General features: G+C 39.6%; 1 protein-coding gene across 1 annotated transcript in view; it reads right to left on the bottom strand.

Moving 5' to 3' along the window:
* Nucleotides 1–1,665: 1,665 nt before the first annotated feature.
* LOC131459835 (interleukin-18 receptor 1-like) overlaps nt 1,666–15,939 on the bottom strand; it is a 14,498-nt gene continuing 224 nt past the window's right edge. The window contains exons 2-16 of the mRNA XM_058629954.1: nt 15,621–15,876; nt 14,365–14,539; nt 13,714–13,858; nt 13,575–13,637; nt 13,369–13,492; nt 13,140–13,289; nt 6,418–6,768; nt 5,827–5,992; nt 5,577–5,727; nt 5,425–5,487; nt 5,220–5,346; nt 3,460–3,599; nt 3,194–3,337; nt 2,949–3,101; nt 1,666–2,296 (exon numbers count right to left, since the gene is read on the bottom strand). Coding sequence (XP_058485937.1) covers nt 1,935–2,296; nt 2,949–3,101; nt 3,194–3,337; nt 3,460–3,599; nt 5,220–5,346; nt 5,425–5,487; nt 5,577–5,727; nt 5,827–5,992; nt 6,418–6,768; nt 13,140–13,289; nt 13,369–13,492; nt 13,575–13,637; nt 13,714–13,858; nt 14,365–14,539; nt 15,621–15,876 — 2,570 coding nt within the window. The 3' untranslated portion in view covers nt 1,666–1,934. The remainder of the gene's footprint in view (nt 2,297–2,948; nt 3,102–3,193; nt 3,338–3,459; nt 3,600–5,219; nt 5,347–5,424; nt 5,488–5,576; nt 5,728–5,826; nt 5,993–6,417; nt 6,769–13,139; nt 13,290–13,368; nt 13,493–13,574; nt 13,638–13,713; nt 13,859–14,364; nt 14,540–15,620; nt 15,877–15,939) is intronic.

Below are 15,939 nucleotides of genomic sequence, written 5' to 3'. Positions count from 1 at the left end.
TTTGCGAAATTCACCAGAAGTCATGTAAACTGTTAGCCACTTCCTATGTGAATGGCAGAATATCATTTCTCAAATGTTTTGCTGTAATCTGATATATACATACATACATATATATGTGTATATATATATATATATATATATATATATATATATAATATATATATATACACACAGCTGGTCTCATATACAGTATTAGCGAGCTGTCAATGAGTTTAACTCATGCAACTTGTGTATTTTTTTTTTTTTTTGAAACAAAAAACTGCATACATATTTTCTGGATGTGTTCCAGTAAAGTGAAATTGAAATAATGATATACATACATACATACATACATACATACATACATACATACATACATACATACATACATACATACATACATACATACATACATACATACATACATATACATAAACATATACATATGTAATAAATAAAACAAGCTTTACACAGAGAACCCACATATAAACTTAGCTGTTCAGCAACAAATGTACATGTTTTATTTCACTTATTAGGAATTACAATAAATGTTGAGGGAAGGACCACAAAAAAAATCATATGGGCTTGTTGTGTGGCACTCATCAGGAAACAGTGAAGTAACTTATAAACAACATAAGATACTAAAACTTGAGAGGCTAAGATTTTCCCTTAGAGGCTCCTTGAGGAAATTTGATAAAACTTGGAACCCATCATAGACTCCCTGGACATTATGCCTGATGGGTGAAATTAAGTCTTTTGGATTTGCAGTGTAACTAACCACCAATTCAAAGATATATATATTTTATTTTTTTTATTGTTTGTCTGTATGTTGGTTTTTGGTTTCGCTTTTGTTTGGTCCTGTTTTCCCTTTGTTTGTATTGTGAAAAAAAAAATGTGGGCACTGTTTCGTATTTTTAAGCATTGTTCTACATTGTGTGACACATGTATGGTTGTTGCTCAATAAAACATATTGAAAAAAACAAAACAATATAAGACACGTGAAAAGCTCGAGAAAAAGGAAAAAAAAACATTTACATTTAATATCTAAAGTGAATCGAGAAAGAAAACGTGAAAAACATTGAAAATATGTTAAAACAGTGAGAGTTGCTATGATATTGAGTTGCTTAATTGACCCAAAAAGAAAGAAATTATTTATTAATTTATTTATTTATTTATTTAATTATTATTATGATCATTATTATTATTTTTATCAGCATCCATGGAATTTCTGATAAAGTCAGGGTTTCACACAGGTTTGGAATCTGCTTTTCTGCAAAAAGGTGAGGTGAAGATTATTGTCTGACCATGTACAATATACATTGTGGATTTGGGAATGAAGTTAAAATGCATTTAAATGATAATGAAACGCATATGTACACTCTTTAATCACAGAACATCGAGTGTGATTTCCATCTTGCCCCCTTTGAAACTTTTTTTAGCCTTAAAATAACAGCTTCAGAATCGATATAATAAATCTAAGACGACCTATTGTATGAGACATCGTTTACTGCTGAACAGATTCAACAACAAAATGAGGCTGAGGCCACGCCTCAGAAGTTACATAGTATTGCTTTAATTGGAAAAACTATCATTCCTTTTTTGTAATTCTTTACATTTTATTAATATAAATACAGTAAATATGATGATTAGTGAGGACGAATATAATACTTATGAAAACGTGCCCAATCGTTTTATTGTGAAAAAAGGTTCCACCTGGATCAGTGCTTCCCAAAATGTGGGACATGGCCCACTTGTGGGACTTGAAGGTGTTGCAAATTGGACCATACAAAATATTCTTTACTCTGTGGAATAAATTTACATCAAAAGATGCTTAAATTAAAACTCACTATTAGACAGGGCTTCTCGAATATCTTTTTTTCTTAACTTCACTGTTGTGCCACATTCTTTGAAATCTGGACATGGCCCTCAGATGGTTAGGAAAACATTTATTGGCCTCAAACTTGTGAAGTTTTGGGTAGCTCAGTCCTAGATGTCTGTAGAAGCCTTATCTGTAATTCTTTTGGTGAAGCCGGAAGGTAAAAGCGTAACCGTTTCAAGAAGGATGAGGAGGAACTCCTGCCTCTCCAGGTAACACCGTCACCAGCCTCACTAAGAAGCTGCAAGGCCTCGGGTAAGGAACCTGACGTCATCTCTTTTGTCGTCTCGCTCTTGATGAAAATCAAACGTGTCTGCCGCTCCACGAGGGCTTCATGGACGGCACTCAGCAGACCAGAGCCCAGACCAGGATCCAGAGAGGTGGGAACCAGAACCACTGTCCGGCTTTCCTCTATGCACTCTAACACTGCGTTTGCCACAGCTGCAACCAACCAATATTCAGATTACACATGACTTCATGAAAGGAACATTATGTACAGAAATGTATTGTACTGCTTATTAATGTATTAGTATGATGGTGATTTACCACCAGATATTAAGGAAACATGTTCAATTGTAATACTGACTCCACTGATGACAGTTTATTCATTCATTCATTCTCGACCACTTCATTCTGCACATGAGGGTTGTGGAGCCACTGCTTCCAATCCCAAGGGACATGGGGTGAAAGGTGGAGTACACCCTGGACAAGTCACCAGTCCATCACAGGGCCACCCAGAGACAATTATTGATGTTTATGACCACTGTAATTATTTCGATTATGAATTTATGTACGTCGCCATCCTTTTTTTTCAGTAACAATCAGGCCCAACCTCAGCCCCTCAGCGACTCCTTTGTTCTCAGATTGCACAATTTAAATTAGGGGAAAATAAAATCCTCCTCCTGCTGTCAGGCCCTGTCCATCCGTCTATCGTTCATTACAATCCGACAGAAATTGGGCGCTTTTCATTGGTTGTCCAAGTACTGTGGGTACTATGGGTGCAATAATAATTATGTGTGAAGTGCATGTCTTATCATGAAGTTGGCAGACCTACTCACTTCAACTAAGCTTGTTTTCATGTTTCCGTACTTACCTTTCCCGAGCTGGATGTCACGATCGTGAAGACAGAGTCTGTAGCCAAACTCTTCTTCCAAAACAATCTCCAGCCACCGCCTGTCATCGGCGTTCAGTCCTGCGTCTGTGTTGCTCTTGTAACACATCACGAAGGCGTCGTAGCTTTTTCCATCTGACCCAACAACAAAACCACGACACCTCAGTCACCACAGTTTCATTATCTGACCGCCATCAATCAATGCAGTGGATACGAAAATGACTCACCCGACACCCCTCTGTGGCAGCCAAGAGTGTCTCTCAAGAAAAGAGTGATGTAAATTTTAAATTTCACATATAGAAGGACCGCCGCAGTCATCACCACCGCAATGCCCACAGTGTTGACAGCCAGTGGCACCCATGAGGGGCGAACTGGAGAGGAAGAAAGAGGAGAATAAAAACATAAATCAATCAAGAAATATAATAAATGCTGTGTCAAATTGATATTTGAGTGACAAAAAAATGAAGTAAACAAAGGAAACAAGGAGGCATACCATTTTGGAGACGAATGGTGACAGAGGTACTGTATTGGTTGGCGGTCTCCAGTTTGCAGGAGTAATTCTGTGTCAAATCGCCCTCTGACACTTTTTTGAAGACCAGAGACAACAGAGCGATTTTGTCACTGTTGTTTGTACTAGGAAAGAACGGAAAGGATGTCATTCATATGAGGATTTAGAACAACATTATTACCATGATCGCCAAGAAGGCTCTGATTTTGGCTCCGTTTGTCTGCTTGTAAATGCCACATTCTGAAGGAAGTTTCTGGGGATGCAGATTATGGGAGGAAATGATTACAACCTGGTTGGAACAAGGGCCTTTCTGCATGGATTTTAACCGACTCGTCACAGAATCATTAGAATCAGTTCATTCACCAGACTCCTCTGTTAAAGATTGAGATTTTGGAAATTTACTTTGCTAAATGTTGTGCGGTTTGATCATTCCGTTGGATGTCGCGCTCTTGCCTCACAGCAAGAAGGTCACTGGTGCATGTGTTTTCTCCAGGTTCTCCAGTTTCATCTTATAGTCCGAAAACATGCAGAGGTTAAGTCGGCCGAGCGCAAACCGAGTAAACAAAGAAATTCTTTTTTCGTTATTTTCAAAATTAGTTTTGAAGAAGCCACTACATGCTTCAAATCACAGTATTGTGGGTCTTAAAACCATAAACTTTGTATTAAACTGCGCTCCTCACTGTGACTGCTGCTTCCAGAAGCTGTGTGTGTGTGTGTTTTCACCGTTGAATGAAGATAGACAAGGAAAAACACACAGCAGAAGAACTAAATTGTGGCTGTTACAGTGCAAATCTTTGGCTGTACTTCTTAAAGGCGACATAGACCGGAAGCTCCAATTAACGCTGCTTTTGTGCGTCATTACCTCGTTTATGAAACCCTAAAGTTTCAGAACAAACAGTTCAGCCACTGCTGATAAAATAGGGTTTTATTGTTTTCCTGGGCTCTGTAAAGCGGAATGGCACTTCCGTTTGCTGATGATGTCATCAGGAAACCTCACCACTCCTCCACTAGTCCGGGCACATCCGGTTGCGTACATTCAAGAATGTACGCAACAGAAGAAGAAGAACTACTCTCATTGTAGCTGCTGAGATGCAGAGCATCCATCGTGGCCAGAGGGGGAGCTGCGTATCTGAGAGCTGACGTGCTAATTACGTCACTTCCAGGTACCTGGCCAATCACAGGACAGTGGGAAAGCGCTCATTGGTTGGCCAATCACAACACAGTCCGCATTCTGGGGGTGTGATTTTGCTCTGAAACAGTGTGGCTGACGAGAGCGTCAGTGAGGAGATATTTCGATCGGCTTGTTTGCAGCGACTACGAGGTTTTTGACCACGAAAACAAGTTAATATATGTAAGTAGACCTCCATAACGAACACATATGTGCGATACGAGCATTCGATGTCACCTTTAACGAAGGAAGAGGCTTCTTGTCATGCCAACGCCGATGTCACTTCTGCTATGCTAGCGGACTTAATTCTAAAGCGTTAGCATTTAAGCTAGCGAACTTTCTCCAGAGTTTATACACAAACGGTTGACATGACGCCAACGATGAAATGAAATCACCCCAAACCTCTTATTAACCTTCTATCTTCTTATGGGGGTGAGTTTTCATTCACGTCGTTAATCTACGTTACATTAGGGTTCATTCGAAGTCACATACAGGGAGTATTTAGTGTGTTCAATCATGTGGAGGATAAAGCAGGACAAAATGGATGGTTTATTGACTGGTATGTGTCACTTTTTACTTTGTGCGTTTGACGAAAACTGGTAAGCCAGCGTTTTCTTTCACTGCTGAGTTTCCATTGATTATCCAGCACAGGCCATCGAATTCTGAGTTGATCACAGCTTTACACTCAATCTCCATGTTTGAGCCTGGAAGGAAGAAAATAAGATTTTTAAAGTTTCAATTTGAAATGGCAGGAAATGTGTATATGTGTATCCCCAGATCACCTAAGTTGACAAGGAAGACTTCATTCTCGCGTGGGGAAACGATCGCTGCCGGTTTATCATCCGCTGTGGGGGAAAAAGGGAGAAACATGTTTGTACAAAACTCTTTAAAAAGAAGATTGAAGACGAAGAAATCGATGAGGTGTTTTTCTCACACTGTGGTTTGACATCAAGTGGCACCGTGAAGGTCATATTATATATTTGACCATGATGCAGGTAAGATCTGGTACAGGTGTAAATACCGGCGTCCTTCTCTTCAAAAGCTGAAAAAGTGAGTTTATCGTAGTTTGGCAATGACCAATTCCCCTACAAGATGGAAAAATAAGTTCAGCTTAGAATTATATAAAGAAAAGAATAAAAAAAAAAACGGTGGTAATGTTTTTCCAAATGTAAAAAGGAACTTACCTTGCGCCACATGATGCCATTGTAAGTGATGTTGGGGGTGTTTATGGCTGGCACATTTACGTCAGGACAGTTAAATTTGCAGTAGTCTGTTAATTTGCAGCTATCATTATAGATGCTCATATTACACAGTCTGGACACTGTCACCAGGAAATGACTGCTTGCATTTCTGTCAAGTTATAAGAAAAATAAGTCCTTATTATAACATGTAACACAGTTGTACTTTTCTAGTGTTGCAATCCGTGTCTCAATTCATGAGCATTTCTTGCAAAGATGAATATTTGATTTGACTATTTCTAAACTCCAGCTAAAGACAGCAGCTTATGAGATGCATTCAAAGATCCTGGTAAATTATAGCACAACCGTGGGATGTATGGGTTTAGAGGAGCACACACTCAAGTCATTTCTTCTGCAAAAACACATGAAGTCCACTAACTAAATGCTTGTAACACGAATGAGGTCATCTTTCGTTTTTATAGATGCAATCATTCATAAAACTTGTTTTTCTATATTTTAACCAATCGAATACTGAGTGACTATATGATGCTATGAAGATTAATTTGAAATGATTGTAGGGCTGATAAAAAACTTTACCCCAGAGAGCACGAGTAGTTCCCATGATGCTCTGCAGATGCACTGAGAATAATGAGGCTCCTTCCATGAACCAACACACCCTTGTGCCTCTGCTCAGCTCGAGCCATGCTGGTCAGATCCACTTCCTGCGGGGAGTAACTGGTCCAGACCACTTTGAGATCACCGTTATAATTAGCGGTAGGAGGACAGTCCAGCGTCACCATCTCTCCTACTTTGACGCATATATTAGACCTCCAGTAACATGTACCTGTGAAAGAGTGACAAGAACTGCAGTTTATTTTTTTACAGGGTTCCCAAACCTTGGTTGACATCAAATTCAAGGACTTTTCAAGTACTTTCCAGGACAAATTTCTTCAAAATTCAAGGACCGAATGTGCTGACACAGCTTAAGATGAGAGGGCAACTTGTAGCAGCATGAAACAGTAGGTGGCGCTATTACAAACAAAGGAGACATTTACCTAAATATCAACTTAACTTATTTTTGCATAAAAATTCGAGCACTTTCAATGACCCATGTGTTTTTAGGATTTTTTCGATTTTCAAAAACAAAAGGGGATCCTGGCCAAGACATGCAGCCAAGTGACAGTGAAATGAATAGAAATATATGATATAATACTAATATAATAAAATATTCATCCAAATTCTCATTATCATTTAAAAAATATTCTGCGAGATTCTGCTGTTTTTTTGTTTTGTTTTTTCCAATTCAGTGCAGACCTTTCGGGCATTTAATTAAGCATAGGCCACTTTAAGCAGTAATAGGTAATAATAAACTAAGCATTGGTTAAAATAGGTCAGTGATTGGATGCTGCTTTTATTTTGTACCCATTTTGGATGAACATCAACTGTTTTCCAAGAGTCTATGTATATGTGCGTTTCACACCCTCAGCAAAAAATTTTTTTGAGTGAAAGCTCAGCGGGGGCCTCTCAACCACATCCTAATGTCTCTGCGCTTCTACGTCAGTCGTGTTTTCAGTGTGACAGTTTGTGGATGTCAGTGAAAGATGTGAAGCCATGAGCAAAGGATACAGATGAATACAAAAATATCAGGATGTAGCCAAGACACTGAATCTCATGATAAATAACATGGAATCTTATCCTGCTCCATTTCCCCCCACCCATTTTGTTGTCCTCCTTCTTTGCTATTGTTCTGTCTTTTTGTAATCTGCTAAAAAAAAAACAAAAAAAAAAAAACACCAAAATGAAAGCTTGAGTCTCTTACCTGGTTGTAGTGTGAGAAGGAAAAGAGCGAGCAGAGGTGCTTTGAGCATCACGACAGCCTGCAGCGGAGAGGCAGCCCCAACCAACCTTCAGCACAGACGTCGTCGCGGCGTTTCATTTCCTTCGTATTAAGAATCGGATGATAAAAGGCATAGCACGAGCATGATACCACACCACTGTCAACCCCCACCCATTATGAGACAGGCAGACAGGCAGACAGACAGACAGACAGACAGACAGACAGACAGACAGACAGACTCTTGGATCATGAAATGATATGCTCTTCATCTATCAGATGTTTTCCTCACATTTCAAACTTGAAAGTTAAATGTTCAGACTCAGGGAAGGAAGTCGTCCAACATTACAGACTGGCAAAGAAAGAGTGAAAGGAAGGAAAGAGAGGAAGTAATGGATGATTAACTCTCCTAGAAGACACAAATACAACATAAAAATGCATTTGAACACCACTCTTTATTGATTTGTTCTGACTTTAGATCATGTTTGCATTTGCAGGGTTATGAAATGAATTCAAATCACACATTTTAACACACTCACACACACAGGTTTGTGCAGCTCTCCTTTTAAGGACTCTCGTTGACCTCCACAACAAATCATCATCATCCCAAACCTTAACCATGACCACCGTTCAAATCGTAGCCCTAAACTCCAAAACCAGTTCCTCAGAAAATTTGTCTCTGCTTTATTAGGACCAGGTTTTGGTCTCCATGAGGACTTCTGGTCCTGAGAAGGTCAGTGTTTATTCCGAAAAAGGTCCAAAGAACACACACAGACAGATAGATTAGTAGACAGATGGATGAATATTATTGATCCCCAAAAAACTGGGACATTATTAAAAATAGGTTATACATTTTTATTGTTAACTATTTATAAATGGTTAATAAACAATTATAGACATGTTTCAATAAATATAATCATCATGAATAATTAGGTAATTTGGTCAATTATCTATATATTATGTTAATGATAAACCTCAGTAGCCTTTCATTACCAAACAATTGAGTCAGATTGTTACTCCTACACGGTCTCCTGCACAGTCTTGTTGAGTGGTAAAATCATTTATACGGTTGTTTTTTAACGTCTATAATAACACAGTGGTGAATTCAGTGGAACACTAACAACTGTCAAACCACTAACCTCTTTTTTTCTTTTTTTTTTCCACTGTAACATCCTTTCAATCTGTGCATTAATCCTTTCCCACCGCAGTTTTATGTACTTTCTGTAGTGGAAACTGTGTTGTCTGTCATGTAAATATCTTACTACTACTACTAATAATAGTTTTATTTGCCATGTATTTACCTTTGACCTTTTTGCTGATTTTCCTGCCGTGGGATGAATGAAGTCACTCTAAATGCAATCACTTCGCCTCATCTTGTGGAAAAATGGGTTTCGGTTGAAGAAATTAAGTCAAAAGATTTTGCACATCCATGCAGTCTACAGCCGTGACTTACACAGAGTTTTAATTATTTCTGTAGCGTGGATTAGCGTTTTATTATTATAATAAACATAAGAATTGCTGTTGTTAAGGACTTGACTAAGATTCTCCAGGGCCACAACAACAAATAGCATTTGTGGTTCCCCACATCATAGAGTGACCTTTATTAGTGAACGATTGGGAAATCCCCTCTGAGGGCAATGTGGCTTGGATCTTCCAGTATATGTGTACACAAATCGTGTTAATGACAAAACAAGTATGATACACTTTGTCTCAGTGTGGAGGTGGTGGGATGGGGGGGAGGGGGGGGCCCTTATCACCGGTCCACCCTGAGCCCTCATAAAAATGCAATCAGTGCTCAGCAAATATCATGAAAATGTATTTTTTAAACATTGATTAACTTAACTTCCTCACCCATCTCATTAACACATCTTTATCATCTGGTTGCTTTCATGACTCTCTTAAAGAGGCCAGAGTGCCTCCCCCCCCCCCCCCCCCCTTAAAAAACCCACCCTCGACCCGTCTGAAGTAAATACATAACTACAGACCTGTCTCTCTTCTTCCATTTCTTTCCAAAACTCTGGAGCGTACTATCTTTTAATCAACTCTCTTCATACCTTCACCGGAACAACCTTCTTGATCCTCTTCAGTCTGGTTTTAAAGCAGGTCGCTCGACCGAAACTGCACTTCTTGCTGTCACTGAGCAACTCCACACTGCCAGGGCGGCCTCTCTCTCCTCTGTGCTCATCCTGTTGGACCTTTATGCAGTGTTTGACACAGTTAACCACCAGATCCTTACTTCCTACCTTCAGGAACTAGGTGTCTCAGACTCTGCACTTGCCCTACTCTAATCTTCAAAACTGAACATACAGAGTAACCTGGAGAGAATCTGTGTTGGAACCTTGTCCTCTAACTACTGGGGTCCCTCAGGGTTCTGTCCTGGGCCCTCTCCTCTTCTCTCTGTACACCAACTCTCTTGGTTCTGTCATTCACTCTCATGGTTTTTCCTATTACAGCTACGCTGATGACAACCAACTCATTCTCTCTTTCCCCCGGTCTGAAACACAAGTAGCAGAACAGATCTCTGCAAGTTCCTTTTTTCTCCCAGGAAAGGGTTCTCCCACCACAGACCTGACCATCACCCTCGACAACTCTGTGGTAGCTCCTTCTCATACCGCAAGGAACCTGGGTGTGACACTTGATGACCATCTCTCCCTCACTGCCAACATTGCTGCAACAGCTCGATCATGCAGATACATGTTGCACAACATCAGAGGGATACGGCCTCTTCTAACCCAGAAGGCGGCACAGGTTCTGGTCCAGGCTCTCATCATCTCGCGCTTGGACTACTGCAACAACCTCCTGGCTGGTCTCCCTGCATGTGCCATACGACCTCTGCAGCTCATCCAGAACGCAGCAGCTCGACTGGTCTTCAACTTACCAAAGTTCTCTAATACTACCCCGCTCCCTTCACTGGCTTCCAGGACATCCAGGACATGATCTAAACCTACACCCCAGCCTGCCCACTCCGCTCTGCTGTGGATCGGCAAACTGGCTTGCTGGCCCCTCACTGAGAGGATGGCAGAGGTATTCGCCAAACGTATGACTGTTTGCTGTCCTAGTTCCCAAATGGTGGAACGAGCTCCCCATTGACATCCGGACAGCAGAAAGCCTCCAGATCTTCCGCCGCCGACTAAAAATGCATCTCTTTCGACTCTACCTCGACTAAGACAACGACAAAAAAAAGCACTTATGACTAGCACTTTATAATTTGGCTTACTTGAAACACTTACTTCTAGGGCTTATTTGTACCCAAATTTAAACACCAAGTCGCTTTGGTTAAAAGTGTCTGCTAAATGACATGTAACGTAATGTTAACCAGTGGTTGCCAACCTGTTTTCCTTGAAGCCCCCGAACCCAAGTAAATAACAACTTGATGTAACATTACATCAAAACCAAGGAAACTCTTTGGTACTTTTTCTCAGATATGACAACAACTGGACAACAACATCAGGTATAGCTGCTAACGGACCTGATGAGACTTAAGGTCAAAGATGTGTCGGTAATAAGTAGCTTCATAATTTAGAGGTGGATCCAAAAAAGGTTTTAGGTTTTAATTTGAGAGTCTTTCCCTGCTCATGGTGAACTTCATGTAAGTCTTTATAAGATTCAGGCTTGAAGCTTCGCTCAGCGGCAGCAACTGAGACAGGAAGTGTTGACAGGAGCAGAAGGGGGTTGATGTGGTTTTTTTGTTTTAGAATTTCCATTAAACCCTTAACTTTTCAGTCAGAAACACACACACACATCGTATATCTGTGCCCGGGAAGCAATGGCAGCCATCTGCCATTAACCTTTTCTAGGATTTGAACTGGCGACCCTCCAGTCACAAGCCTTATTCCCTCCCACTTTACCATAGGATGCTCAAACTAGCAAATGAGGAAGCTTCCCTGAAGGTTTAGACCAGGGGTGACCTGGGGGCCAATGAGCATATAGTCTGGCCAAGCGGGGGCTGACATAGGAAAAAAAGTGGAAAAAACAACTATTTAGTAGCCGGTGGTCAATATAAGATATTCATTATATTAGACAGAATTGCAAAGTAAAACTGCTTGTTTTGATATAAAATGATTGACAATAAAAAACATATTTATGATGCACAAAAACAGAGAATCATATTGAACATTTCGCAAATACTGACGAGGATAACTGTGATTAAATATATGTAATTTCATCTTGAGTGTAATACATTTAATAAAGCAATGATTACAACCGAATGTCTTATTAATATTATAAAAATATTCAGAGTATTCTACTCTGCGATTATCAAAGCAGAGCCAGTCTCTGAAGCTGCACTCTGATTTTACGCCAGTAGGCGGCAGAAAAACATCACATATATGATCAAACATGCAGCAGCAATGTGTTTTACTTTACTTTAAAATGTTGTTTCACAGAGTTTTATTAAAAATGTTAAAAATCATCAGACCTTAACAGCATCGTGAGTGCTGGTGAGTTGGTGAAAGTCTCAGTGAACCATAAGCTGTAGGGTAAAACGTTGACTGAATTGAAAATGTAGAGAGTGATTGTTGAAATCCTTTTACATAATAGTAATAACACGTTTTTTTTTTAAAAAACACTTTATGATGCAAGTTTAGAGCGACAGATTGATAGATCACTGATTCCCACAGACGGGTCACGGGAGATTCTTTTTGGGTCCCAAAACAAATTTGCTAATGTTTCCAATAAACATTGAGTTAAGATTTGAAACCACTCATCACTTGAATAATTGTTAGTCAATTGTGATATTGGACGTTACATGCCAGGTAGAGCACATGATGCTGATGATTGGCTTCCACCTGAGTTGCTGTAGGGAGGAGAGCTGATTATATATGATTATATATAAAGGAAGACTTGAAGAGCAGCTCTTACTCTTTTTGTTTGACTTCCTGCAGCATTCAGCCTCTGCTCGATTCTGCTTATGAGGTATGTGGTGGGGAGGAAGGATGGAGGACCGAGCAGGGTACCCTCTACATCCACACCACATCGCAGAAAAGATGTTGGAAACACTACGTAAGTAGCAGGTGCCACCCTGTGTATGTGTTTTGGAGTAGAGCTGGATAGTTTTCTTTTTTTAGTTTGTCTTGATTAGTGTGTAGTGAGGGCTAGGCTTCATTTTTGGTTTGTTTTGTTTGCTTTGGCACCTCACCTTAGTCCTGTCCTCCACCAGAGACGTGTTCTTCCTGGGTTACAAATATAACCATGACTCGTTCCATCTCTTGATTTAAAACCCACACTGAAGGTTGCAACAACTTGTTGAATTTAATCAATTTAAACAGATATGGTTGCAAATGAATTGCAAAATTGGGCACAAATTTGAATATTTCTATTGTGATTTTGGTAATAATAGTTTGTCCATCTGTAAATAGTTGGTCCTCACGCCCTGCAATATTCATACATCACATACAAATGATACAATTACAGTAAGATGTGAAAAACAAAGGTTTAACATGGTTATAAAAGACAGTGGTACTACAGGACTGACTCTCTGTCTTACAAACCCTTTTTGGCGAGTGTCACAGTGACAAAGCTTGAAGTCTGGGAGACAGATTCCAGTTTACAGGTGTAATTTCTTTTCAGGTCGTCCTCAGACACATTTTTGAAGAAGAGAGACGCCGTCATGTTCACTTCTTCACCTTTACTTTCCCTGGAATGAAGAAGACATCACAGATAAGGGTAATATCTGCCGTCTGTGCGACCGCTTTTGCGTTGGCAACGCTGCTCACCATTTGTAGTTGGAGGAAAATGGCAACTCGGGGTTTCTTTGCACAACTGATTTCCCGCTCAGCCAGAAAATGTCATCAAAGTCCGAGTACATCACAGCTTCACAAAGAACTTCCGCTGGTGATCCTGGAAGAAAAACAGTTTGCATCGGATTTAAAAGCAGTAGATGTTTGTGTGTGTGTGTGTGTGTTACGGGACTGAATCTCACCTAGCTCGACAAAAACGACGTCATGATTGTGCGGTGAAATGATCGCCGCCGCTTTCTCCTGTTCTGTGGGCAGAAAGGGGAGAACATTCTTCACACACTGAACTGAAAGAGAACAAATCGTTTAGATGTTTCTCCTTACTCTTTGGGTGGACATCCAGTGCCACTGTGAAGGTCATATTATATATCTGGCCACGATGGAGATAAGATCTGGTACAGGTGTAGACACCACGGTCGTTCTCTTCAACGCTCGGTAAGTAACCATGGTTCTGTAACAACTCGCCCTCCTATAAGACACAAGATTACCCTTAAGAATGTGAAATATAAAGTGTCTTAAATTAAGTGTTTTTAAGTGTCCTAGACAATCTGATGGGAAAAAAAAGTAATTTTCACCAACTATATGAACACAACAGGGCAAAAAGTACTTAACATGTTTAAAATCGGATTGAATTTAAGTTCACTGAGCTCTTTCTTATGAACGAAATTAAAAAGAAAAACACTTGTCTATGTCGTGACTTCTGCACAATCACTGCTACTTTATAACGCTACTAAAATGCGATACAAAATGAATCATAATACATAAGAAGATGCAGAAAAACGCATTTTTTAATCCGTGCAACTGCGGCACAGATCTGTGCCGTGTGGAGGAGAAGCCGTTTAATGGCAGTAGGCTACATTTCACAATGGAAAGAACGTAAAAACATGGCAGGTAAAAAAAAAAAAAAAGACCAAACAAAAACAAAACAGCAACACACAATGATATATAGTTTTAAAACAACTGAAGTAAAATGACCTTGTGCCATATGATGCCCTTGCTGCTCATGCTTCGGGTTTTCACAGCGGGGACGTTGACATCAGGGCAACTGAGTTTGCAGGACTCTTGTGCGCGACAGGTCTGGGAGAACATGTTCCTGGACTGTGCCGGGTTCACCGACACATTGAACCAGAACTGCCGCCTGTTGTCATTCCTGTGGTGTCATTAAAATATGAAATGAATGACAATGATTCATAATCATTTTCTTTTTACTACTTTTGGTATCGCTCTGGTTTTCAGGTTCCGTCGGCGCGATGCGACAAACTTCGGAGACGTTTTCTTTTTAAATAATGCTGGTGCCTTGACTTCACAGATGTCACAGGTCACTCAACGTAGTTGTGGCTATACTGGTGGTTTCCAAAGTGTGGGTCAGGACCCACAGAATTTCTCCAATCTTTTAGTTCAGATTTATGTGAATGTTTTAAATAACATGAACAAAAATAATTTTAATTTACCAAACACAAATATGCTCTCGTCAACAAATGATTTTGTGATTTAGATCCCAATTAGGGCTGCTACTAACTATATTATGCAATTTTCATAATCTGTATTTTATTGGTCATTTTGTCCATAAATGTCAAAAAATGTTGATCCATTGATTTAGTTGTCATTATTTCTTTGTTATATGGAGCAAAGAAACCATAAAATACTCACATTTAAGAATCTAATCACACTATTTTTTTTGACTTATTTACTTATTAAGGCTGAAGCTACTAAGATCATTTGACTTGTTTCAAGAAAACTTAACATTTCGCTTGAAACAAGTAATTTTCCCATAATAGTGGTAATAGTTTAAGAGGCATTTTTGTGTATTAGTGTGCTAATCATTATAAACAATGGAGAAGAGTATATATGGTGCCATTCCCAAGCGACAGTAAGATGTAAAGCTCTTGTAGTTATGAATGTGACGCTTTAATCTATATTATTATCGAGATTAAAAAATGTAAATATTAATTTTACTTTAGAATGAATACCTTTATAGTGGTTTTATCAGATCTAACTTGGACTTTGCCTGTAGGGTAGTCTCGTTGGTCATAATTATAAAGCCTTGACCAGTTTATTACTTTAGCATTACCAAGCGATGAGTAAATCAAATTACAAATGAATTATAACTCAGTTATAGGTATTATTGTTGAGAAATAAATTGATAACGACAGATTTCTGAGTCATGACTGAGCCATTCTTATGAATCATGACTCATGGTTACATGTTTATTAAGAATATTGGGACCTTACCCCAAAGAGCATGAGTAAGTCCCCTGATGATTTGCAGTAGCACTGAGAATCACGAGGCTCCTTCTGTTAAGCAGCACACCCATCTGCTTCAGCTCAGACCGCGACACCTTGTTGATCACATACTCTCTCTGAGCTGTGTGACTCGTCCAGGTCACTGTGGAGCCACCTTGTTTCCAATTCCTGTAATAAGGACACTGCAGAGCCACCATCTCTCCTGCCTTTACACTGATTTCTCTGGATTTTCGGGAAATCACACCTGAAAAACAGCAAATTCATCAAACTTTTTATGATCTGTGAAAGGGAAATGCCCAAAAATATA

The sequence above is a fragment of the Solea solea genome, chromosome 5 (assembly GCF_958295425.1).
Source record: "Solea solea chromosome 5, fSolSol10.1, whole genome shotgun sequence".
Lineage (NCBI taxonomy): Eukaryota > Metazoa > Chordata > Actinopteri > Pleuronectiformes > Soleidae > Solea > Solea solea.
This window is presented reverse-complemented; position numbering and strand designations above follow the sequence as displayed.